We start from the raw sequence: 26,175 nt of genomic DNA, 5'->3' as shown, positions 1-26,175 counted from the left end.
GTTGAGTGACAGCCTGACCATGGGTGGAAAAGAGAAGAGGAAGAAGAGGCAAACAAAACTCATGACAACAGTGTGCACAACATGGGCCCGAGTGTCATAAACGGATGAGCGGTTTAACGGCAGAGGTGAAGAAAGACGCTTGACCTAAGCGATTGGAAAGAACGGGCACACTGAACGAAAAAAGCACATTCACTTACGAATGTTAAGACCATGCCATGGCCGAAACATTAGCAAGTATATATGTTCTGTTCTTTAGGTATATGAAGTCCAGTAATTGGGCTATAAGTCTTCATTTTCTCAAGCATGTGACACGTAACAATATCTGCTTCAAATGTGGCAAACTCAATATGCAGCAGTCACGGCTAGTGGTCATGTCATAAACTACTTCTGTATTGATCAGTTTGGTGCAATAGTGCCAGCAGCACTGCACCACCTAGTACATTGAGTGCCTAAGCTGCCCTCTATATTTGCACTCCAAAATCTTTCTTGCCATTCCTTCCCACTTAATATTTCTTTGCATTCCATATCAGATGAGCCTGGTTTAGAGCATTTTCATTCTTGTGTCTCAGTACATCTATCAAATCAAGGCCACCGTGGCCGCAGTTTGAATGAAATTTAAATCCACTACTACAATGTGCCTCGTAATCAGCAGATTGTGGTTTGGCACACAATACTTCAGAGTTTAATTTTTTGTTTTTTCACTAAATCTTTCTCCTCACTTTCATTGCCTTCACAGCTCTTCATATCCCGTGTAGAGTGCAAAGAAGCATTGCGTAAGAGGAAATAGGACAGGTTTTGCAGTAGAAAAGAAGTGTAGGCTCAAAATCCTACACTGGGCTGAATAGCACTTCAGTGATTTGGGATGGTGTTTGATCATGGAGTGCAATTTGCCATGTACAAAGCAGCACTATCAGATGCCTTCAATTAGCCTCATTAATAGATATAATTTGCTGTCTCCTAGAGTCATTGAGTCTTCACACCATGAGTACTTGCTCAGCAGTGACATGTTTACATTAGGGAAAAAGCACAGCAAAAGTTTGACATCAGTACTTGTGTGTCTTTGTGCAAATGTGCAAAGAAAAAAAATTGTTTGATGCACTTGGAAGTATGTTTATAGTAGTTGCCTAATAAGTGTTTCATTGTGTGCATTAAAGATTATGTACAAACTGAGTTAGTACGGACAATTGTAAATCTGGTAATATGAAATAACCAGTAAAGGTTTTCTATATGCATTGGGACACTTCTTTAAACCAAGGAAGTCTGACGCCCTGGTGAAAAGAAGTCCTTTAACAATTTCATAATGCAAAAAATTCCTGTTATTTTGGTACCTGCTCAAGTTTCTGTCATCACGTGTCAGTACTGTGGGACATTAGGGATCAATAATAGAAAAATTGCTCAATATTTAACGCAAGTATTTTTAAACTTTACATTTAAATTCACATTCGGCTAATAATTTCATCTGTTATAAATCAGTTTGTTGTGCATTGAGAAAGAACTGAGTCATGGGAATCTGGCATCATGACAAGGATCCTTCTCTTGGTGCTTGGGATAGTAAAGATGTTCTTAAATGAGTCATTCCCCCCCCCCCCCCCCCCCCACCGCACCTATTTGTTTAATTTTTTTTTCTGTAGTGTGTTCAAACCTTGAGTAAATTTCTGCAAAATAATGAACACTTCGAAAGAATTTGTGCAGTATAATGTGTACATTGCATAAAAAGTCCTACTGTGGATTATTGTAGCACCAGGAAATTATTTCTGGTCCTTTTGGGAGTTGGTTTGGAGGAGGAAATCTATAATGTACAGGGAGCCACTAAGATGTAACAACCCAGCCATATGGTGAATTATGTTTGGTTCATTATGGTGCTTGCTTTAATATATGGTTATCGACAATCAGGGTTCTATCTTTCATTGTTTCACTGTTGTTGACTTTGCAACCATATTTTTGTTCAAGTATTTAATGCCTTGTTTGCTATTTATGTCGATAATCTTTGAATAAATCTTAGTTTGTCCTACACTTGTCTTAATACATTTGTAACCATGTTTCACTCCAGCATTCTATATGAATGCCTTGTTTGCTAATCGTGCCCTTAGTCGTAAAGTGTTGCCAATATTTTGTTTTGTTGTTCCACTCTTTTCTAGTACGCTTTCCCCCTGCGCTCTCTCTCTCTCTCTCTCTCTCTCTCTCTCTCTCTCTCTCTCTCTCTCTCTCTCTCTCTCTCTCTCTCTCCCTCTGTTTTCACCCATCTTTTTTTTTTTTTCTTAATGCCTCCTTTCCTCAATGCCCTGCACAGAGCCTGTACGTTATTTTCCAGTAAATATAAAAAAAGCCGCAGAACTTTAAATTTTCAATTGTGCTGTGCATCAATAGAATCAAATTTTGTTGACCGTTGCGATTGAAGCAAGTTTGCTCTGTAGTTCAGTGCATGGGAAGGTTGCTGAATGTGATAACCACTGAGCTTCTTGTCCCTTCAAGACAGGTGCTGCTAATTTAGGTGAGGGATGTGGCACAAGCTTGTTAAACATGTGCACAGTAGGCTTACTCCAGCACATTTGTATCACTCAAATTGTTGCTTTGTTTGGAGTATACTGGGGTTATAGTTAAACCACAAGGGGGGGGGGGGGCTATTTTGTAAGTGTTCATGCAGTGGACATGTCCATTTCGTCTGCTGCTGAAGTTCTGATTGGCTGAGTTCGGGTGTGCTCAAGAAAGCGACAGGAATCCCGAGCCAATCAGCACTTCAGCAGTAGACGAAATGGACATATCCACTACGAAGACACTGGCAGAATACCCCGGCAGAATGTTCAGTAATTGAAGGTGCGAAACATTGCAACAACGTGTAGTTTAGTGGCAGTGAATACAGCCCTTTGGAGTGTGCTTGGGGTATTCAAGAACAAATTCTTGCCAAACACGACACACAAGCTTTGTTTCACCTAAATGCTATTATATTGCCACTGATAGCAGTGTTAGAGTGCTCTTCCCCTGTTGCTGTACCTTATTAAAGTCCCTTTGTTTTCATTACGAGGCCACATTTACCTTTGTTTTTTATTGTTTATATTTCCTGTGACTTAAGAATATACTTTATACCTCAGAGGAAAACATCTTCAAAATGCTTGGGAGTAGAGACTCCTCATTGCTGCCTGCTTAATTAAGTGAGTGACTGACCAGAATATGTCTCATGGAGAAAGGGCACCAGGAAGAGTGGCGTGGATGGGAAGCACAGATTGGCAAAATATGGTGCCACTAAAGATAATATTTACAGGCACTAGACAGTGCCAGTATGTGATGGTGTTACCCACTGCATCTGTGACAATCTGGCCACATTGCAGAGCATAATTACTCTGAACTGCTCTGCTATGTTCAGGCAGTTGCAAGCGCCAATTACATTGAACACTGGCCACAGATTATGCTGTGTAGTAGAAATGCCTGAAGAGGAGGGAGTGGATTTACTTTGTGCAGTGAAAAAAATTTAGATGGGTGCCTTATGGTGTTTTGTTGGTGCCAGGCAAGGGACAGCTAGAGCGACAAGATGCAAGTGATGACAAAAAACAGTGATAGTAGTGCAATGGATTTTGGAAGCACAATCTGTGTTGATGGTGGTGCAATAAGGATCTGTGTCATGCTTAAACATACCTCCAGCAGTAGGAGGTAGGCAGTGTTTTTTTTTTTTTTCTTCTTTTTTTTTTCATTGTTCATTATGTTTTCCTTGTGATTTGGTCATTTGAATGCTGTTTTTCAACAGCTTCTGCATGCAAATTCTGTCCCTTATTTTAAATACGCAGTTACATTAACACATAGCGGGCTTTGTATGAAATGCTCATTGATGAAGTATTTCTCTTAACATGATCATTCATTGCCTGCAAGCTTATTGGTAAAGCTTCTTTGTTTTTATTTTGTTTTTATTTTCTAGTTTTTTTTAAAGCTGGGCGAAGTTGTCTCTAAGAAATAATACTCAATTCCACAAATTTATCTCTGTGCCTATCGGTAATTGGCGTTTGTTAAACAGTTACTAACTTCAGCATTAATCAAGAACTGTGCACGTCTCTTCTGTATATCTGTTAGAGATAACAGCGTGGTTGTTTGGGTGGAAATTGTTGGCATATGAAATGGCTGAATGGTGAAATGCAGAAGCAGATTTAGGTGTGGCAACTAACTGGCACCACTCGTAAGTGGCTACTGCCTGTTGCTAAATGCATCTTCTTGGAGTAGAGTAGAGTATACCAACCAGGAAAACCTGGAATTCTCAGGGATGTTGAATAGGCTGGAAAAACTCGGGGAATTTGTGTCTCTATCAGGGAAAATTAGCCGTAATTTTATTGAAAAGGTCGAAAGTTGCGGTAATTCTGGCTCGAGTAACAGACAGGAATCGTAATGAACCGTCTTTGACACCCTGTCGTTGGCTTAAGGAGTTGCCAGTGTACAGTCAACAACCGACTTTCCGGATTCCCGATAATTTGGACGGCTTCACGGCACTACCACGTACCCCATAGAGTCAGTGTATCAGAACGTTTGAAATTTCGGATGCAAGAACTCTTCGCTGTCCTATTTACCGGATGTTTTGCCAGGACCGCAGGTCCAAAACGGTATTAATCAAAGCCACCACCGCTGCCATTTTGATTGCCTCGCGGCCTCGAACGCTCTACCATGCAGATGCGCTGGCAGCTGTAGCCACCGCTGCGGCAACGCTAGGCCTGGCTGCTTCAACGTTTGCTATGAAGCTTCCCGTGTTTTTTATTGAAAGAATTCGCTGCTGTCAGCAATGGCACGGACTCCGCCTTTGTTGTCCTCACGATTGGCTTAGAATCTTGGAAAGCATGGGGCGTTGCATAATGCCAGTTCCCAAAAGTCAGCTTCGCCTCTTTACAGAAATGTTACTTGGTGAAGCATACGCAAAAGTATTGCAATAAAGCATAACAAGCATGGGAAGGGGCTATTGCCACGGGAGACAGTGTATATTCCTTAATTATACACGCGTGCACCCGGTATTGCCTGTCGCAGTACAAGCCCCGATATGCCTAATACGTGTACCGACAGGCCTTCAGAGCGTTTTTGAATGTGCCTGTGGGGGTTTGAGCCCCTAAGGGCAGTTAGTGACATGCATTTATTTTTTCCAACTGGCCGATTTTTCCAACATTTTCGCGGCCCCTAGGGAGTTTGAAAAATCGGATGTGGACGGTGCAACTGACCAAGAAGATGCTTCAAATGGTCTGTGGGGCGAACGAGTGGCGGAAGAAGGACAAGAACAGAAAGGGCCTAAGCATTGAGGAATGAACATGAAAGGAAGCATGCTACTGCCGTTTTGAAGGAGCTTGAGCTCAAAAAACGTGTTTATATCTCCTTTTTATTCATATTTGAGAATGTCGACTCCATTTGCAATTTTTTTCAAAGACATTTTATTTGCTGTGCATTTTACTAACCCCTCCCCCCTTCTATTCTCTTTTTGAATAACACAAACACTACTCCTTAGTATTCAAATTGGATTAAGTTGTTTTTTTATAATTTTTTTCATATGCTTACTAGAGAACGACAACATCAAGCGATGTGGTTTCAGCCTGTCTTGACATAAAACCGTTCTTCATTACTCAGGGAATTTTGCAAAGGCACTCATGGAAAACCTGGAGAACTCGGGGGAATTTGGAAATGTCAACTTGGTAGACACCCTGAGAGCATTTTGCATCAAGAATGCTTAGTCTGTGGAGTTGTCTGCTAGATAGGCATCAGTGCTTTCATGGGAACTGTATATCTTTCTTTGCTATACTTAAAAGCATCCAATAAGAGACTATCTCTAAAACATGGGAACCGATTACTAATACTTTGGGACAAAACAATACAAAAGCAGATCTAAGTTTATTTGTTCTCTTTTTTTAACAAATATGAGTGTTGTAGCAACAGCAAATTTGGTTCGAAGCAGGAATGCATGTCCTGCTAATTCTCTGTGCAAGCCGCACAAAGCATGCATTCCTAAATTCAATAGATTGTGTATCTGTAATGCTCCCATTTGTGTCTTGCATGGGCACTTACTTCGTATAATGCATAAAGGTAATCTGGACTTTCAGAAATGCACATAGTACTCGCTATTGCTTTGAAACAAGGCCAGCTATACATGTGCTGAACCTGTTAACCCTTTATTTCCCAATTTTATTAAGGGCAGATATAGTGCAAGAAGAAACCATTTTACTCGTAGCCATTTCATATTTTTGCAGTCTTGATTTTATTTATTCAAATTTATGTTCGCAATGTATTAGTGCAAGTTTTAAATATAATTGTCTGTACATGTGATGAATGTACAGCATGTAATGAAAGCCAACAGCATGGTGTAAGTAAACTTAAAAGTTAACTTTTCTTCCCATAAGCAAACGTTATAAGCTACAGCCAGGATGTATAGGAGCAGTACACCTTTGATTTTAACTCTTCGAGGGTTAAGTTTTCTTCGCCAAATGTGGTCCCACCGAATCAATCTTGCTTTTTTCTTCCTTTTTTTTTTTTTTTTTTTTTTTTTTTTTTTTTGCTTGTTTATAAAATCGTTGTGGTGACCTATACCAAAAAAATTACTGAAAATTTTTTTTGAAACAATAGTTTCTTTATGGTGACATTCATTGTTTATTCATGAATACAGATAGATTTGGATGAATACTTATAATAAGAATGAAGAAGTAGATGCCCTGGAATGGATATATATTCTGATTTGGCACTTAAACAGTAGTCTGCATCGAAGGAATTGCAGCATGACTCACTTGCAGAAGAGCAACTGGTACGCACGTCCATAGCGTAATCAAACTGTGTATGTGAGCACATGCAAGAAAATGCTATGATTGTGTACCCATCAGAAAAACCAAACAAATTGGAAATTTCCAGTAATCCTTCATCCTATCGTCAACAAGGGGCAATCAGTTTTCGGAAATCTGTAGAAACGCAGGCATGGCAGCAGGTTACCCTTTAAAAGTTTATCAACTAGATAGACATCCTTGTTTTGCAAGCATGACAAATGGGAATAGCCTGCGAGATAAAAACAACACTAACTGCCGCTCGGATGCGTTAGTGGTCATGAAGTGCTGGCGTAAACAAGCCATGGAATGAAATTGAAGAGACTACGGAGCGAAAAATAACAAATTGCTTCCATCCACACAAGGTGGCAGCACTTCCTGGATAACAGAGTTGAAAAATTTGTGTGTTTTTCAAACATACAGATGGCATCTTAAATAATATGGCATTAAACATTTGGGACTTGCTCACGGCACCATATATTTGTCTTGACCCTCAAAGAATTAATGGTTAAGAACTTGCCACAAAAATTGGTGCTTTCGGAGGCTACATTCACTTCATGCGTGGTTCATGGTAGTAGTGCAGAACATACATGGGTGCCAGTATAGCATATGGCACATGTTTTTTAACAAGAGTCCCAAGCGGCTGGCCGTTTGATCTTCTTAGCCGTATCGCTCAGTAGCCTGGGGCATGTGGCCGCTTTCTTGATCGAGTGCAAGCTTCGTGTGCCCTTCGATGTATTTATATTTATAAAGCACTTCCATGGCTCTCCACCACAAACAAAGTTTCTTTTTATTTTTGTCTGACAACTGGGATAATCACATCTAATGGGAGCAGGGAAACGCACAGTTACAGTAGTGCCCACACCAAATTTCAATGTGCTGAAGACTACTGCAGCTGTGTTGAAACATTCTGGAATTGGTTGGGGGTATGTTTTCACATCCTCTGGGCGTGCCCGCTGTGTCGGTAGACATCCCTGCAAGCACAGTCTGCATGATGCCATGCACCTTATCCGTACCACCTTGCCAGCAGGGGCCGTATTATGAAACATTCGCCTTCCGCGATAGTTTCACCGATGTGATAGTCGCGTTCAATAAACCAAGTGACTGCTTACCCATGGCGTCAGCGTGCACTACCAACACGCACTCTCAAATGCTGCACATCACATGAGAGAGCGCACCGTGCGAGTGCACAGCGACTCCGGTGTGTTCTTTTCGAGTGTAGTGGCCGCAGTACAGGTTCTGCGCACTGACTACGGTTGGTTACGGCCACTTTAGGTAAAACAAATTGAAAAAGGAAATGTGTAAAGTTTTATTTTAAATGAATCGGCAATTATCGCCATGAAACAATACGTGTAAAACGCCACCAAAAAGAACACTATAAACTACCACCTCTCTTATCTCTACTACACGCCACCACCAACCGAACGTCAGACATGTTCGTTCATTCAATATATGTCGAGAGCACCCATCGACACCTGATGTTAAAATGATGTAATTTGGAACTACTAGATAGAGCTGTTTATTTTCCAGTTTTGCTAAAACAGCCACTCGGCGCACGCTGTTGACGGAGGCATGGCCAAGGCGATAGTTTCGCGGAAGGCAAACGTTTTGGAAAACGGGCCCAGGTACAGAGGCTTCCCTGCATTACAGCGGTGCCTCTCCTGCACCATGCCACAATCAAGGGCTGCATTGCAGCAGTGTGGTTCTACACTGGAGGATCTAGGGCTGTGTTGCAGCACACTGTGAACTGGCCCCCATTGTACTGTGAACCACACATGAATCAAATGAATATTATCTTTTATTTAAGTTTATTACCATAGAACTTTTAATATCTCTAGCTATTGAAATGTTTGTATTGAATATTTGGGTCCTCCCTGCTGCATTAACCCTTTCCATGTCAGGGATGAGTCTCTCATCCAGGGATTTCCATTCGTCTTCTGAGTGCGACAGATGAATTGCAGTTTTATTATTTTGGTGTGAATGCTCCACTACTAAGGAATGCCAGTTTCCCAGAAAATATTTTTTGTGGTCGCACTTAGTGAAAACACGTAAAATCGGCCCACCCTGGGTTTTATAAGTGGTGGCATGAAGTTAGGGAGTTACAGTAATGACGGCCGCTTTCTTCAATGCCAAAATCATGGTGGTTTTGGATGTTTCTTCACTTCAAAAGATTTGACATGCAATGCTTAATTGAGTCATATTCAGAGCTTTAACTTAGTACTGACAATTATGAGGAAAACAAATGAACTGCTGATATAATAACAAGCGCTGTTTGCAATGACTCTGTGTTCAAAAAAATTAAGGAAATTTTGATTTTTTTTTTATTTGACACAATATTATCATGTGTTTCTACTAAAACTTAATTATTCACTGTTAGTGTTTGATAGTGTCTGATAGGTATGATTTGTAAACTGATCACAAACAAGTTGAATGAAGTTCAGATGTGCTCATAGAAATCCATGACTAGTTAAGATGTAGGTACTGTAAACTGCAGCTTGTATATGTCTTAGAAATAGAGTATGGTGCTTCACCTGCAAACCACAAATGCATATGCTGCTCTAACTTGTGGGTCATGGCTTGAGCGAGTCCAGACGCAGGCACTTGTTTCATATGTAACCTTTTGTAATGTCTCATTAATTCCTTGAAGTGATCTTTAAAGACGTCAGTTTTTGTGTAGCTATGGGTAGTTAATTTAATTGTAAGTATGTAGACTCTGTGGGGGCTCCTGAACACACATCAAATGTTAGCTGTGTATAAACTCTAAGTGTTAGTAACTTGAGAGCAGTGGTAGCATACTATAAAGGCAGATAAACTAGAACCGAATGCAGCTCTTAAGCAATAAAAATAATTCATGTCAAATTATGCATTTGTTCCCACAACTCTATGCAAGGCTTTAGCAGGCTCTGTTCCCTATTTTGTCAGTCTTTGGCATCCAGGTGCCATTTCAGAAAGTCTGTGAGGGTACTCATTGGTTGGAGGACTCCAGTGACTCTGATTTCCGTAACTTGGTTGCTGCAAACAGCAGGTATCAGCCCCTTACTCCTCAAAAAGCTTGCACACTCCTGATCTTGAGAAGAGCACAATGTAGAAGGTCTGTACTGTTCTACAAGCATAAGCAGTGATGCACATTACACCATCTTCTGCCTGTTGTTTTCTTAGGCACTTCGATTTGATCAGCTGCACCATCTTAATGTTTCTATCAAACCTAAATTCAGTCTCCTAGCTTCATATGTCTGGTCTTGCAAAACATTGTTGCTCAGCTTCATATATCTCTCTTGCAAAAGAAAATGTCCAAGAAAATTCAGGAGGCTTGGATAGTCGCAGAACAAGTAGTATTGCCTCTTCTGGAAGCCTAACCTCTTTATTTTAAATGGAACCATAACTGCTGTGCAATATTATGCTTTATAATTATAAAAATCACTCATAATCCATGCAAACAGATGAGCACATTCAGCCCATTTCCTAGCTCATTAGTGTTGTTTGCAATAAAGTGCTCTAGTTAAGACTGAATAAATAATCCTTGGGGAGGAGGAGGAAAGGCACACAGGTTCCTCTGAGCTGAAGTGCCTGCTGGAGAATAATAGGCATAGAACCACACACAAAAACTGGTGTGGGGAAAAGTGGAAGAGAATACAGCATCACTTGTCCACAAGGAACTTTCTATCATTTACCCAGGACATACCAGAGATGATTGTTTTTGTTGGAAAAAGAAGTGCAATTGCACATTTAAGGCACATGTGTAGCCTGGCAATGGTGGTTTACTGCACACTGTCATCTCAAGTTATATTGGGCAACTTCCTTGGGAAACTATCGTTTGATATTTTACATTTTGTTTTCTCCACCATTGAAACTGTGCATATTGCGCATTGTAGTCAGTCATTGGTAATTTTAAGAGTTGGGTATGTTTGAAAGTAGAACAGTTTGTTTCTTCAAAATATATTTATCATTATGAGCATTCCATAATAAAAGAATACATCAGGTTTTAGGTAGTTGTAATCTCGCCACAGCATAGCAAGGATAGTTGCCAGTCAGAGTTGCATGGAAGGCATTTCAAAGTGTTTATAACAGATGTAAGCTCTTGATCCTTGGAAGATTATAGACATAGAACACCAGGATTGCAAGTAGTAAAATAATGCACCTTTGAGATATTGTAAAAGTACATTCATAAAAGAATTAAGTTATGTCATGAAAGTGTTAGCTCAATTGGTAAGAGCATCACACGTGTAATGCCAAGACATGTTTTCGTGTCCTGCCTACGGCCAGTTATTATTTCATCCACTATAATTTCCATTAATTTATCATGTGTTTAATTCAATTAATAAGAATTTCTTGCATGGTGTCCTTGGTGTCTGTGTTTGTTGGCTACTGTGATATGACTAATAAAAATCGGGTCCCTTGATTTCATTTATTCTCGTACGTACGTACGTACATACATACATACATACATACATACATACATAAAGTTGTTATGCATCACTTTTTTTTCATGTTGCTTAATTATTATTTATTAGGCCACATAAACCCTATTGTTACTGCAACTGTTTATACACTATTAATGGGTATTGGGGTTAGTCAAGCTGCTATAGTCCAGCTTTTATCCCAGTATCCATTGCCACTTATGCATAGTCGGTTATCTACAAATGTGGTGAAATAAATGAAGGTTGGATCAACTCAAGACCCATGTTTTAATAAATTTAATATTTTTTAATAAATAAAAAAATCCCACCTAAGTATTGTACTCTGAAACCTCTTTCTTGTATACTACTATGCGGTACCTATGTATAAAAGTTCATTGAAGCACTACTGATACAAGTATTACTATTACTATCTTTAAAATATGGCCTTTGCATCATATGGGCACACAATGTTGGCTGGTTATGGTGTTTATTTTTGCGCAAGAAAAGTGTTTTGTTTTGATTTGACTGTTTTGTATGCTGTATGAGAACATCCAGCGTTTTAAGTGCCCATTTTATCCAACTTTGCCGTGTTTACTGCCTGCATTGCAACTACTGTATTTGCATGATTCTAACACACACTTTATTTTTAATAAAAGGTGCATTCAAATTCACATGCGCATTACAATTGTAACTAATTCTGTCAAAATGAAAAATGAAACCAATTCTTGCTAAAGAATGCTCTATGCAAGGTAGCTAGCCACACTGCCATCAAACAGGTCATCTGAGCGAAGCGACACTCATTGCAAGGTAGGTCATGGCGTGTGGAATGCCCTCCCGCAGACAGTGGTGGTGCGAACCTTCAAGAAATGCGGCATTTCTAATGCAATAAATGGAACTGAAGATTACTTTGTGCGGTCAGTAGACAGTGTAAAGGAGGTGTCGTCAGACTATGATAGCGACTAGCCGTCAAGATTCAGCTGTGTGCATGTCTGTGTGCCTTCGCATGTTCCATAAAATTGTTTCTACATGCTACACAGCGACTCTGGTTTCATTACTTGATGTGTACAGTAGAATCGGCGCCAAGTTATCTTATTTATATGTATATTTGGCCAGTAACATAACCACGTTACAATCAGTGGTGCAGTAGAATCGTGCAGATGCAGTATATTCTGCGAAAAAGACCCTACTCACTTTTAAAGCAAGCATATTTATGCACAAAATTGCTGGATTGGCCCTGAACAGCGATGCATTTGGATAAAGAAAAGTATGCATACTTGAATTCAGTGGGGAAAACAACAGCAACACGAAAATGACGAGAGAGTGCAGTGGTACCAACGCAGCTCTTGTCCTGTGTTTTTATTTTTGTGTTGCCGTTCTTTTCCATGCTGATTTCAAGTATGCATTCATTAAAACTAGCCTCAGTTTCTACCTTATGAGAAGGACTCTCATATGCGTTTGTCATGTGTAACAACTACTGCGCATAGTATCGCAGCTTGTTTAGTATTCAGCATCTAGCTGGCTTGAACACGAAAGAGTATCCTTCCAACTTTGTTCAAGAGCCTTTTGCTAGTACACTTTTTCACTGACCACACCAGTATGCCTGCATCGCCCTGTTGGTCCAGTCATGTCATAGTATTTTCCTGTTTGAGTGTGTGATTCATTTTTTATGGATAGGCAGCTGACAGGATTGGGGAAATTCTGCATTTTTGATGTTTCTTGGCATTATTGACACGAAGAAGACTTATTCAGGGTGTCTACCAACCGGGAAAACCTGGAATCTCGGGGATATTGAGTAGTCTGGAAAAACTCAGGGAAACTCGGGGAATTTGTGCCTCTATCACGGAAAATTAGGTGTAATTTTATTGAAAGGGCCGAAAGTCGCGGTTATGTTGGCTGGAGCAACACACAGCAATCTTAACTAATCGTATTTGACGCCCTGTTGTCGGCTGGAGGAGTTGCTAGTGTGCAGTCAACGACTGACTTTCCGGATTCTCGATAATTTGGACGGCTTCGCGGCACCACCATGTAGTCCATAGAGTCAATATATCAGATGTCTGAAATTTCGGACGCAAGAACTCTGTGCCGTCTGATTTTCTGGACGTTTCGCCGTGACCGCAGGTCCGAAACGGCATTAACCAAAGCCACCACTGCTGCCATTTTGATTACCTTGCTGCCTTGAACCGGCGCTCTCGTACACAGATCCGCTGGCAGTCGTAGCTGCCACTGCGGCAACGCTAGGCCTAGCTGCTTCGACGTTCGCTATTAAGCTTCTTGTCGTTTGATGCCGTGGTTCTTCATTTCTCCATTATCAGCAATAATTTTGGCTTCGAAGCTCGGAAAGCACGGCACATTGCATGATGCTTGTTCCCAAAAGTTCATTTTTCCTCAGTGCAGTAGAGTAATGCGGTGAAGCATTTGCGAAGTATTGCGGTGAAGCTTAACCAGTGTATGAAGGGGCGGGACACAGTATGTATTGCTTAATATTACACGCCTGCACTCGCCCTCTCCTGTCACAGTAGGAGCACCGATATGCCTAATAAGTATACTGGCAGGCATTCAGATCTTTTTCAGACATGCCCGTGTCGATTTGAGCCCTTAAAGGCAGTAGAAGACATGCATTTATTTTTTCGGACTGCCTGATTTTTCGCAAGATTTAGCGGCCCCTAGGGGGTCCGAAAATTGGACATTTACTAAAAACTGACCAAGAGTATGCTTCAAATGGTCCATGGGGTAAACACGCGGCGAAAGGAGGACAAGAACAGAAAGGACCAGCGCGTTGAGAAATGAACGGGGAATGAAGTATGCGACTGCTTCTTTGAAGGAGCCTGACCTCAAAAAACAGTGTTGGCTGACGCCGAGATGCAGGTGTCCCTCACCCAAACCAAAGTAAACTGTTTAAAGCAGTGAAACAACACTGAGGCGTCGTGCGTGGGCTGAGAGTATGTCAGGACAGTTGAGCTTGACTTACGAGCTGTTGAGAGAGAATCTCAATTGTGAAAAATTTCGGGTTTGGTACCACTGAGCTTGCTATCAGTTGATAGAAATAGCTCATATTCGAAAATATTTGCTTCTGTATGCATCCCCTTTTTATTTGTATTTGAGAATGTATGACTAGATAATTTTTTCGAAGACATTTTATTTGTTGTGCATTTTACTAACCCCTCCCTTCTATTCCTTTTTTTTTTTTTGAATAACATAAACACTACTATTTGTATTGAAATTGGATTAAGTCGGATTTTTTTTTTTTTTTTTCATATGCTTGCTAGAGAGTGACAGCGTCGGGCGATATCATTTCAGCCCGTCTTGACATAAAACACAGTTCTGCATCACTCAGAGAATTTTGCAAAGGCACTCGGTAAAAGCCTGGAAAACTCGGGGAATTTGGAAATGTCAGCTTGGTAGACACCCTGTTATTGTAATTTTCTGCTTTTAGTTCAGTGAACATCAAAAATGGAAATAAAGTACCAAGAAACTGTGATGGCTCATATTTCTACTAATGCTTCTGTGTTGGTACCGCACAATCGTAAGCATTTCTCATTTGATTGAATAAAATAAGGCTTGCCAAAAACTGGTTTGTTACCCCCCCCCCCCCTCCCTTACACAGTGGCAAACACCACCATTCACCGCCCGTGTACCATAAATGCAGATCTTTCACTAAAAGTGAATATAGACCTCTGTGAATACATATCTGAAGCATAACACATTCAGGATGGCAAATAAAAAGCTTGTGCCAGTTATAATTGGCGTAGTACAGTGCCTTTTCACGCTAAATACAGAAACCCAGACGAAAACAACTGTCCATCTCTGAACCGACTTATATTCCGGCAGCTCAGACGAGCCTTTCAGTACTTTAGAATGTAGTGTTCCGAAAGACCCAAAGCAACCTTCTTGCTGCTAAAATGATAGTCTGCAATTGTTGACAACAAGGGGCAAAGTATCTGGTTAAAAAATACAAAAATCGTGCCTTTTAAACTTCGCTAAAAGATGACTGGAAGACGGGGGGGAGGGGGGGGGGCTGCTACCAAGGCGAGGCAGTGTCGCATTATCGAACTTTCAATACAAATATGACAGCAGGGCCAGCACTGCCAGTTTTACTGCTTGCACCCAATGTATTATCTCCCCTAACCACCATGTGCCCACATAGCATGCTATTTAAATACTATTAATTTTGGTAATTCAAATTTTGGAAAAATTTGAATTACCAGCCTGGCAGCTTAGCCAAGACTGCTTTGATAGTCCATACTACATATTTATAACGAATTCAGCTGCCATAAAATTTTATTGTACTCTGCCTTCAAGCATTTGGTGCGTTTGCTTGGATGTAATCGGGGGACCTAATGCAAGTCGTATGTTCATGGAAAGTGTGCATAGGGGAGGTTGCTATGACAAAAATAAGTAGAAGGGCATTAAGGAAAATGTACAGAAAATAATTTGACTTTACTTAGAAATGCATAGACACTTCGTTGAGTGCTCACGTTGAAGATCCCCTGGTGGTCAAAATTAATTCAAAGTCCTCCACTATGGCGTGCCTCATAATCAAATCATGGTTGTGGCATGTAAAACCCAAGAATTGAGTTCAAGAGTTCGTTGGGTGAAAGTTGGAGTACTCTGTACACGCATCCTTAGGGATGATGGTTTACCAAGAAGCGATTAATTATCGCTGCAAGTGATCACTTTATGGCTTATATGATGGCTATGGTACAAATTTAAACAGTTTCACTTTGACTGTGATTGTGTCTGGAGCTAGAAAGCAGGGTAAGTACCCACTGCAGTTTCAACGGTAATGTGGCTGCCAGCATGAAAGCTAAAATTTGTTGTAGTTCATTAAGAACAAGCAGTTCTGAAACTAAATGTTTGGAATCCATAAAGACCAGGGAGACACTGGCTAGTGTTAAGGGGGAACAAAAATATTTGTACTAACGAAGTTCTTTGCACTGAGTTTTGTTGCACTGAAATCTGGTTCACCAGGTTACAGTGGCATCTTGGCAGCAGATCTGTTAACCTTGCACAAGTGGTGTTTCACTGTAATTGCCACCCATTCAGCTTGGCTGCTTTTTGAGCATTGTTAAGCTTAGAAGCACAGGTGCTCACTAGTGTCCTCTGAAGGTGCTCAAAATAGAAGCAAATTCAGCTAAAGGGAATGTGCTGTTATACAAATATTTCTGGTGAATTATTACCTGATTTAGAACATCGTATTTTTCCTGCTGTTTATGAAATCGTCTGCCATACTTTTGTTGGCCATTTGTGCACTGGCCAAGAGTATGGAGTTTCACTGCTGAGATCACCATGATCTATGTCTGCCATCAATTTTAAGAAAAATTAGAACTTAAACAGCAGATGAGCGTGTCTATCTTTTTTTGTTAATTTTGCTGGGATTGTTAATGAGATAGATTATTTTGCTCTTTAACTACTGTGTTTGAAGAGCTTAGCCCTCTTGTGCTATCTTGAAAATGTTTGGTTTAGTTAGCTCATCCATTGTTCAAACATTGACTGTGGATACAGAAAGAAAACGTAAACCTGAATGCGTTGCGGGATGGACATTGTGACGACATAGATATGCGGCTCTGTTTTCAGAGGTTTTTTTAGACTATGAAGTACAAGTAAGCAGTCTACGAGTTTCTCCATACTTCCGAGTTGCAGTGCCACTCACCATGCGAGGAATGTAACATGCCTGAGCTTGACCACATTTGCATTTTATTGAGCCACCAAAATGGCACTTGAGGAGCGTTTCACTGTCTTGTACTGAAAATATTGTTGTTTTTGTGTGTGTGTGTGTGTGTGTGTGTGTGTGTGTGTGTGTGCTTGTGTATAATGCGCAAGCATGAGTCTTCAAGGCAAAAATCGGGAAAAAAAAAATATATATATATATATATATATATATATATATATATATATATATATATATATATATATATATATATTATTTTTTCCCCTGGAAAGTTTAATTATTTCATTGTGAATCACTATTTCGTAACCCTTGACAGTCAGAAATACTTGCTATCGCTTTAAAGAACATTTCTTGACCAGTAAGTTGCACTTGTGTTAAATACCTGTCTGAATTTTTTTAACTGCCACAGATCCAACTGCTGGAGCATCTGCATATGAACAGACGACATGGTGCCTTGATGAGGGAACCCTGCACGAAAACATTCGGAAGATCTTGATTAAGCTTTGCGTCCCATCACCAATGGTGTTTAGTGATGTCAACTATTTGTCCTCAACGGCACCACCTGCAGCCACTGAGTGGTGCAGCCTGCTCCGCCCACTTCGGGGCAGGGAGCCTGAGGGCATGTGGAACCTACTGTCTATCGTACGTGAAATGTTTCGCCGCTCGGACCGCAATGCCATTCCTCTTCTGCAAATCTTGACGGAAGAAGTTTTGGCCTGCGAACAGGTGCGTGCCATGATAGAGCTCAGATCGGAACCTTAGTGCACAGCTGCTGGTGGTAGAAGTGGATGGGCAGAGCATTTCTTTTGTATAAAGTGCAGGAGATGGTTTATTTACGATGTGAAGAAAATCGCAGCTGAAAAGGCTAGAGTTTTCTGTTACAGCTCATGTTTATCGAGGATGCATAAACGCGTGCCATCCTCCATTGTCTGCTACCACAACTGAGTCAGTGACACCAGTTTAGTCACTACAGTTTTGCAGAAAAAGGCAAAATATAGCTGACAGTGCAGTCGCAAACTAAAGCAATGCATGTGATTGTAAACTGATTACTGCACTTGCTTATCATAAGAATTTTTTTTTTAAAGCTTATCAATGTAAACCTCATCAACATAAACCTCATCACAGCACAGGAATCTTGCTTGGTATCAGTGTTGCCAGTGGTCATGCTATGCTGGCTGTTAGAATTAGAGGGCTAATGAGAGGGTATCTTGTTCCCACAAATAGCATTGACAAATTTGGGCAAACAGGTAGCATCGGTAAGTTCTCAGGCAGGAAAATGCAATGCATTGTGATTTGCCATACACTTATTTCTAAAATTTTAATACACCATTAATATTTTAACTATATCATTGGATGTCTTGTTCCATAGTAAGAGATTTAAAGTGCTTGAGAGAAAGAATGAACTTAAATGAAAAGGATGGCCCAGTGGCCTAAGCAGGGGTTGGGTCAGTGATGGGGATCGTCAAACAAACAAAAAGAAAAAAATAAGAACAAAAAATAAAAAAAGACGCTACGTGTTCATAACCTGCTGGCCTAGCCAGCCTCTTGAAAAGAATGAAGAGGGCGGACATAACTATGCCATATCAAGAAGGCCGAATACAGTCGAATTATGTTAATTAGACCCTGATGAGATCGACGAAATTGATCAATTATCTGGTGGGTCGAATTATACAACGCAGGGTAAGAAAAGATACAGAACAGCCCACTGATTTATTTGCCAATATTTGTCCTATCTAGCACACCCCCGAGTCAAACGGGCGCCCACTTTCTGTATGTCCAAAGTAGAGCACTTTGGACACATGTGGAAATTACATTAAAGCTCCTAAATAAAATAGAAATCCAATGCACACCACATTTCTTAATAAGAAAAATGTATTGCACAATAGATGCCGGTTTAAAACAAGTGCACTTCTCTGCAATACATCCATGTTATGTGTTAAACATACAAACACCATGAAGGCGGTTTTGGTTTTATATCCGTTTGCATCACGCAGGCAGTTCTTGGCCTAATCTTCTTGAATAAAAGACAACAAATGCACGCATTAATATTGGGTAGATACTGTAATCAGACATTGTGAGCAACGGTCATTGCTTGAAAATCTTACTAGGGCAGGTCTAAAGCGGCATAATCAATGCGAGATCAGACATTTTGAGCCGCGGTTGTTGCTTGAAAATCTTCTTGGGGCAGGTCGAAAATGGCTTTTTCGACGGGAGATCACACGAGCTCAACACATTCACTGTTACCTAAACTTTGCCGAAACAGATATGCCACTAAAAGGATCACTATTAGGCTCACCACAGAAATCAGGCGCATGCATGCCTGCTGGTCAAGTTCGAATTATCCTGCAAAGGCAAATTTCATGATTGAAATAACAAAAGTTTGAAATAACAAAAGAAATGCATGGATGCTGGCAGGGGCATATGGTCACAATCGAATTAGTCTGAAGATCGAAATAACCGGAGTCGAATTAATGGAAGTTATTTCACAGTTACAGACGTGATAATTTAAATGTGGTTTCCTATTTTCACCATGATGGTAGCTGTACTCATCTACATTTTATTGCTTATGAAAGCTCCATTCTCAGTAACAATTTAGCTGGACTTGCTGCAGTGTCGATTTGAGCTGAATAGCCATCGAGAAAACCTACTTTGTCAGTGCCTAAATATATTATTCTGCTTAAAGGGACATTAAAGGTTACTATTAAGTGAACGTGGACTGTTGAAATACCATCCCAGAAACCTCGAAACGCTTGTTTCGTGCCAAGGAGAGACTTATTTTAAGAGAAAATGTGTTCTGAAGCATCCGCGTACCTCTAGCGCAGTTCAAATTGCCCGCCCTCCGATCGAGGAGTACTGACATCATGGTCTCATAGTGACGTTGCGGCATCAGTGAGTAGAACGGCGTCCGCAGACGGCGCTACAGCTTTTCTGCGCAAAACGCAAACGCGCGGCCAGAAACAGAGCCAAGACAGAGCCGACAGCAGAGCAAAAGCGGGAGTATGGTGGCTAGCGGAAGAAGAAACGTGCGACCATAAGCTGGTACTTTATTCTATGACGCAAACTTCGATGCTCGTCACAATGGACCCTGACAACGACATATTGGCTCGCGATGCTGGGCTCAACTTCAGCGATTTGAGCACTGACGAGCGTGACCTGCTGCTGAGGGCTCGCGCTGCCGGCGTCGTTGTGTACTACGACGGTGACCTCGACACCGGCTCTCCGGAGCGGGAAAGCAACGAGGGCTTCCCACGACATCACAAGGACGTGGCATTCTCACTGCTTGTTCGAAATGAAAGTTTCGCGATCCAGCAGAACCCGCACTGGACGACGCGATAACGAAACTACTGAAACTCCAAAGCGTGCGCGGCGCAGAGTCGAGCGAAAACGAAACCTTGCGACCACCCATACTACTGAAGGGTAACGTCAAAATGTTATTTTTTCTTAGAATCGAATAGCCGTAGACAAGTAGCATTTTCTTCCGTCTTATAATCGAATGAAATGATATTTTTAATACGAGTAGTTGAGTATTATAACACAAATTATGAGTAGTGCTTTCGTCATCGGGCTAGTACCGGAATGTCGCTGGGGGGTCTCAAATCGTGTCATGCATTTACCTCAATTTATCGGTTACTAAAGCTCTGTTCGCGATTAGATTGACGCCTTAGACGTTCTAGAACATTGCTCTACCACTTTAACTTGACTTTCTGGTAACCTTTAGTGTCCCTTTAAAGAGAGAGCTAAACAATTTTTGTTGTATCTAATATAGTACACTTCCATTAATTTGGCTGAGTTTAATCTTTTGGTTAATTCGATCCTGGCTAATAATCCCAGCCAGTTTGCATACATTTTCTATGGGCCAAAAGTAGCGCTATTTCAAATGCGAAGTTGACCGCTGGATAATTAAACTTGACTGGATACTTGAACTTCACTGGTCAGCACGCACGCGCCTAACCTCAATGGTGACCCATGTTGTGACCCCAATGTTGACAGCATCTGTTTTGGAGATGCAGTTAACATGTTGAAGACATGTTATCTCCTGCGAGAAATGCAGATTTCCAGACTGCCTTCAGTAGGTTTTGAAGTAAAATTGGCAGCTCAGAATGAATGATTATAGTATGGTTACAGCATGCACATTTTTTTTTTTCATTTTTTTCATGAAAATTGGTCCGAAAATGCCGTGCTTATTGAAATCACATATGAAACCAAAACTGTATTGTCGGCATTCGCAACAACCTACCACCAAAGCCAGCATCATCACAAGATGGCAGCTGAAAATTTTTCATGTAGGATGGCAGCGATAATGATGTGCCATTTTCAGGCTTTAATTGCAAAAGCTCATTCAAAATACAAGTTGTTTTATATGCTAAACCACCTGGCAACAGGTTCGCGTCACATTTTTTTGTTCTGAAAACTTGCGTACGTTACTGGAAGAGCTGGCAAAATAATCAGTCTAGGCTCCATCCGGTTTGTGATTGTAGGGGAGTAGTTCGAGAAATGTGAAGTATCAAAAGTATTGGGCCACAAGGAGGATGACGTGTTATGGTACATAGGCACAAATAAAGATCTGTCTTGAATTGGTGACGATGGACATAATTTAAGTAAATTCCCATTCTGTGAAGGTAAACTGTGCAAGTTTCATTTTATTTCTAATACCTGGAACTGGATGCATGCTATATTTTTAAAAAAATAATATTAGGTGCATGTTAAATTTGGGGACATGTTAATACTGCCAAATGAAGCAGTGGTGTTTCAGCTTTCTTATTCTGCTGTTCAACACAATGGGTAATCCAATCAATTCTGTTGGTCCTATTGAGACTGCATTAATTTAGGCAGAAACCGTATCTCTGAAACAAAGTTTTCTCGCAAGACTTTCTCACACGCTTCCTGTCAAATGGCAGTTTTCCCAATCAACTCGTATTGCACACGTCTATGGCTAAGCACATTTCCTAACGTGTGTTGCCTACACCTTGTAGGTTTTAACTGCATTTCCCATCTCTTACTGTATGCCATTCATTCCAATGCATATTTTGCCACTGCTTTTCTTACAATGGCTTAAGAATGCAGTTCTGTACTTCGCTAGCAAGTGTTTGCTCTGCACTAACTCTTGCTGCTCAGAGCCATTCCTTTGAAGGAATCTGTTGAGTGCACACTGCCATACATTGAAGCCTTTTCAGATGACACCACATGGTGATACAATGAGATTGCTCACATGAGTAACGTCATGGGCATAAGATGAAGGGATGCACAGGAGAATGGGCAGAGAGATGTTGGTTGATTGAAGGGTTGTGAAATCTTTAGTCCATTTTTTAATTACCAGGTTCTCATAAAGCATCTGAAGTCTGTCCTTAATGTTCGCGAGGGCCTCCCTTACTGAGTAATTGCATTCGTACAGAGTCTCCACAATTGGTTCAAGGTCCCTTCAAGGAGGGCATGCTGTTGCGCTAGTCACTGCCCTACTTTCCAGAAAGCAGGGCACTAGAAATAATTGTGATGTGTCTCACTTGTGTGATCTGGCTTTTCTACAAAATACCAGCAAAATCTATGCTTTTATTTTTTTTTATTGTGTATTCATGCACTGCACTGTGCAGATCCTGTGCTGGTGGTTCAACACCAAGGTTTCTCTGCACACTGGATCAAACGGCCACGGAGGTCGCGCAGTCGGCCACGGCAATGCCCACTCGTCGCAGCATGCCTGCAGCAGCCTTTGTGATGAGATTGTTGTTCTTTGGAGGCTGGCTGCTCTCAACCCAGCCCTGTCACCTCAAGATAGGCGCTCCTTCTTTATTCAGGTTAGAAGTCACTCTGACTAAATCAGTGGCCCTGCTCCATGTTAGCAAAAAAAAGAAAACAAAGTTAATTGCAAGGCTATATTTTGTAGCCCAGGACACTGGCTCTCCATTGCATGCTGCTTGGGTGTAGATCTTTTTTCGTTATCCGTAAGGCGTGATTTTTGTTCAGGTTGTGTGACACGCATCTTTCTTGCAGCAAATTGGTGGAATTTCCATGCAGCTAAATGAAACAGTTGCAAGACCAGGAAGACTAGGAAAATGAATCACGAAGGATTGCACGATTAGAAGTTTTGCCACATCAATTTAGACACATCACCTAAGCATAGAACACCTGTATGAAAACCTTTTCTGAGATTGTCATGTTAAGCAAGCATTATCTCTAGAGGCAAGCTTCTACTTTTGCTTCTTTGTGGAGCAAGGAAAATGCATGAAAATTGTGCATATGAGCACAAAGTATTTGCTGCTAAAGAAGCCACTTGGTTGGCTCAGGCATATCTGGTTTCGCTGTCAGGACCGTGATACCATGTGCACAACTCAAAATGCAAAAAAAGAACAAGACACAAAACATGCCCGCAGTCTTCCTACCCTTTTATTTTGATTGGTAATTGTGGTGATACATACACTGCTGCTGTGTTTTGGTGTTTCTTTTAGACTTCAACACTCTTCACACTCTTTGGCTTGTCCAAATTAGTGCACAGCCAGATAACTCTGAATGCGAGCGCATTTCATGCCACTGCACAATGTGAATGTTAGCAAAGTGTGTTCGATGAGGCTCTGTCCTGTGCTCTTTACTCGCTCATCCTGTGTTGCGCTGTTCCTATTTTTATTCTAAATAACATGAATGTTTTGTGGGATCTACAGTGCAATTCACTTATAATGATACCACATATAACGATATACCAGTTACAGTCGAACCTCGATATAACGAAGTCCAATTTGCAGCCGAAAATTTCGTTAAATCGCGAGTTTCGTTAAGTCGAGGTTCGCATGTTTGAGCAGTCCAAATAAAGATGCAGGTTCTTGGAACACTCCTGGTGTATAGCACCTTGTAGATAGCAAAATTACAAAGATAACCAATAAACCCTGGAACTAGTAACACAACCAAGAGCGTGATGCCCGATAGCCAGCGGGTACGAACGCATTTTTCTCCATTACGTGTACGGTGAAGAGCAGGTCTACAGCAAGCTCCGCCCCTAGTGCTCATAGCTGCCGCTAGATGTGGCCATCAGTGCCATCATCATCGTGATTTGTCATCACTAAAAAAAAAAATTTTCCTCTCTCAAAGACGTGCCCGTGGCGCAAAGAAAAAAAAAATTATGCACATACCAGAGCTATCAACTTGAACATTCTTTTGAAGAAAATTGGTAGTATTAACTTGGTGGATCCATGAGGCCACCACTTACCATTAGAGCGCTTAACCTTTCTTTATGGCTTAACGCTCGCAGCCATTGGATGATACCGCGCTCAGTAAAGCAATGACGACGTTGATTCATGAATGCTGGAATATTTTATTTAGCTTCCTGCAAAGCAATTCTATGCAACTCAGGTGGAAGTGAAGAACTCCGTCAGCTTCATCTGCCGCTTATTAATAAGTGTCGGGATTATAAGGCGCTCGTAGGTTGACAGGGCTGCTAAGGCTTGCTCTTGCGAGTGCACACCCGCATACGTGCGTAAGAGATCCAGCGCATCCATGACTTGCTGCGGTGTAGCTATGCTGCCTGGAGTTCTTCGTCCGAGTCATCGTCCTGCATTTCTGTAGCTGTGACGCTCTGGTTTGCGTCATCGTCCAGCTGTTCAGTTGTCACAGCGCAAGCATCGCTGAAGACAAAGTCCTCGAACGTCACGTCGCTTGGAGCGCCTCCCTGATCGCAGAGCAGCTGCCACGAGTCAACGACATCTGTTGTGTACGCCATACTTTCGTCACCGTCATTGTACTCACGACGGAGCAGGGCCTTAAAATTAAGGCGAAAGTCCGGGCTTGTTTCATGACCGTGACGCACTTCACTGGCAGGGACCGATCACGCATTTTAGGGACGTACGCCGCAAGCTTAGCCTACAGCTCCGGAAAGCGTCCATACTTCGGCACGTGGGAAATTTCTCACTTGCCCTCACAGGTGAAAATTTTGCTTCGCTGCAGTCGCCACTCTCGCACCACCCGTTTGTGATTTGTTTCTTTGGCGTAAAGGATGGCAGCCCTCTTGAATGCTGCTGTGAACGAGTGCCGAACGATTAGTGGGCCTGGAGCACTCGTGACGACTGGAGAAGCATAGAAGTAGCACGTAGCCAGCAGTCAAGTGGAACGCGTCAAGCCAATGCCAATGCCTTTCCACAGAGAAAGAAACCCGCGAGCGGTGCCTGCTCTTCCATGAACTACCGATACTCCCCGCAAGCGCCGCCGTTCTGAGGGTGCCGCCCCAAATGGGAACAGCGGCGCTTCCATCAACTGTCGACACCCCCCCCCCCCCCCCCCCCCCATGAGTGTTGCATGCACTGTAAAACTCAAAAATGTTGAAAAACCCTTCCAAAAAGCGAACAAACACTCAGGATAGCGAAAAGATACCGGTGGGGCCATAGAGCAAACATAAAATTGTAACTACATTGTAGGTACCGTTGTTCTCGCTTTTTTGGCGGGGCCATGTTTTGGTTTCGATTGTAAGTCAACCCCCCAACTTCAGACTTTTAACTTTTAAAAAAGTGGTTGACTTACAATCATGTAAATACGGTAACCAACTGAGAAAACGTGCCCAACGACCGCTGTTCGTAAACTTACTTCAGGTTGGCGCTTTCCCATTCCAACAGGCTGGTGACGTCATAGCGTGACGTGTTCCGGAATTTCTGAAACACTCCGGCTAGCACTACAGGAGCGCGTCCGCTGGGGGTTTCATATGTACACGATAGATGGCGCAGCGGCACGTTCTGCTCCACGTATTGAAGCGCGCCGGGAAAATTTGAGCGCTAAAGGGCGCATGCAAATCGCTGTATGCCCGGCTAAAGTTTTCGTCTGCCTGTCAAGGAGGCTCCTGGTACGTGCGTGCGATGCGCGAGGACTTCGTTAAATCGGAAGTACAGTATAAAGTGACCTCGTTAAATCGTGAAAAAAAAATGCATGGTTTTCAATGGGGCAGAGATTGGGAAAAATAAAAAGTGTGTTATTTAGAGAATTTCGTTAAATTGAGGTTGGTTATATCGAGGTTCAACTGTATAACGATGAGTCGACTTTAGAGTATCAACTTATGCATTAGGGCTATGAGAAAAAAAAACATATATAACGATATGTTATTCAATGCATATCGGATATAATGATCGAAATACTGCCTTTTGGGCAACGTTTTCCACGCAGAATAATCATGAAATTTCCTTTGCTAAGTTCCTCGTAACCGAGACCGGGCGAAAAGTTTGCCTATGCGAGTTCGTATCTGCCGCCGTTACCGCATAGCACGTCCCGCCAGCGCGCCGATTGCGAAAGCCACAAAGAGCATCACAAGTTGGCACAGCATGCCAGAAAATGGTGCCAGCTGCTTTGCATCTGCATTGCCAACGGGCGTCCAGAGGGAAAAGAA

General features: G+C 41.7%; 1 protein-coding gene across 3 annotated transcripts in view; it reads left to right on the top strand.

Moving 5' to 3' along the window:
• Dora (zinc finger SWIM domain-containing dorado) overlaps positions 1 to 26,175 on the top strand; it is a 219,791-nt gene that overhangs the window by 44,002 nt on the left and 149,614 nt on the right. For all 3 annotated transcript variants that reach the window (XR_012827326.1, XM_075688469.1, XM_075688478.1), the window contains exons 7-8: positions 17,236 to 17,552; positions 22,415 to 22,615. Coding sequence is in view for 2 of the 3 variants with exons in the window: in XM_075688469.1 (XP_075544584.1) it covers positions 17,236 to 17,552; positions 22,415 to 22,615 (518 nt within the window). In the remaining variant the exon portion in view is untranslated. The remainder of the gene's footprint in view (positions 1 to 17,235; positions 17,553 to 22,414; positions 22,616 to 26,175) is intronic.

The sequence above is a fragment of the Dermacentor variabilis genome, chromosome 1 (genome assembly GCF_050947875.1).
Source record: "Dermacentor variabilis isolate Ectoservices chromosome 1, ASM5094787v1, whole genome shotgun sequence".
Classification (NCBI taxonomy): Eukaryota; Metazoa; Arthropoda; class Arachnida; order Ixodida; family Ixodidae; genus Dermacentor; species Dermacentor variabilis.
This window is presented reverse-complemented; position numbering and strand designations above follow the sequence as displayed.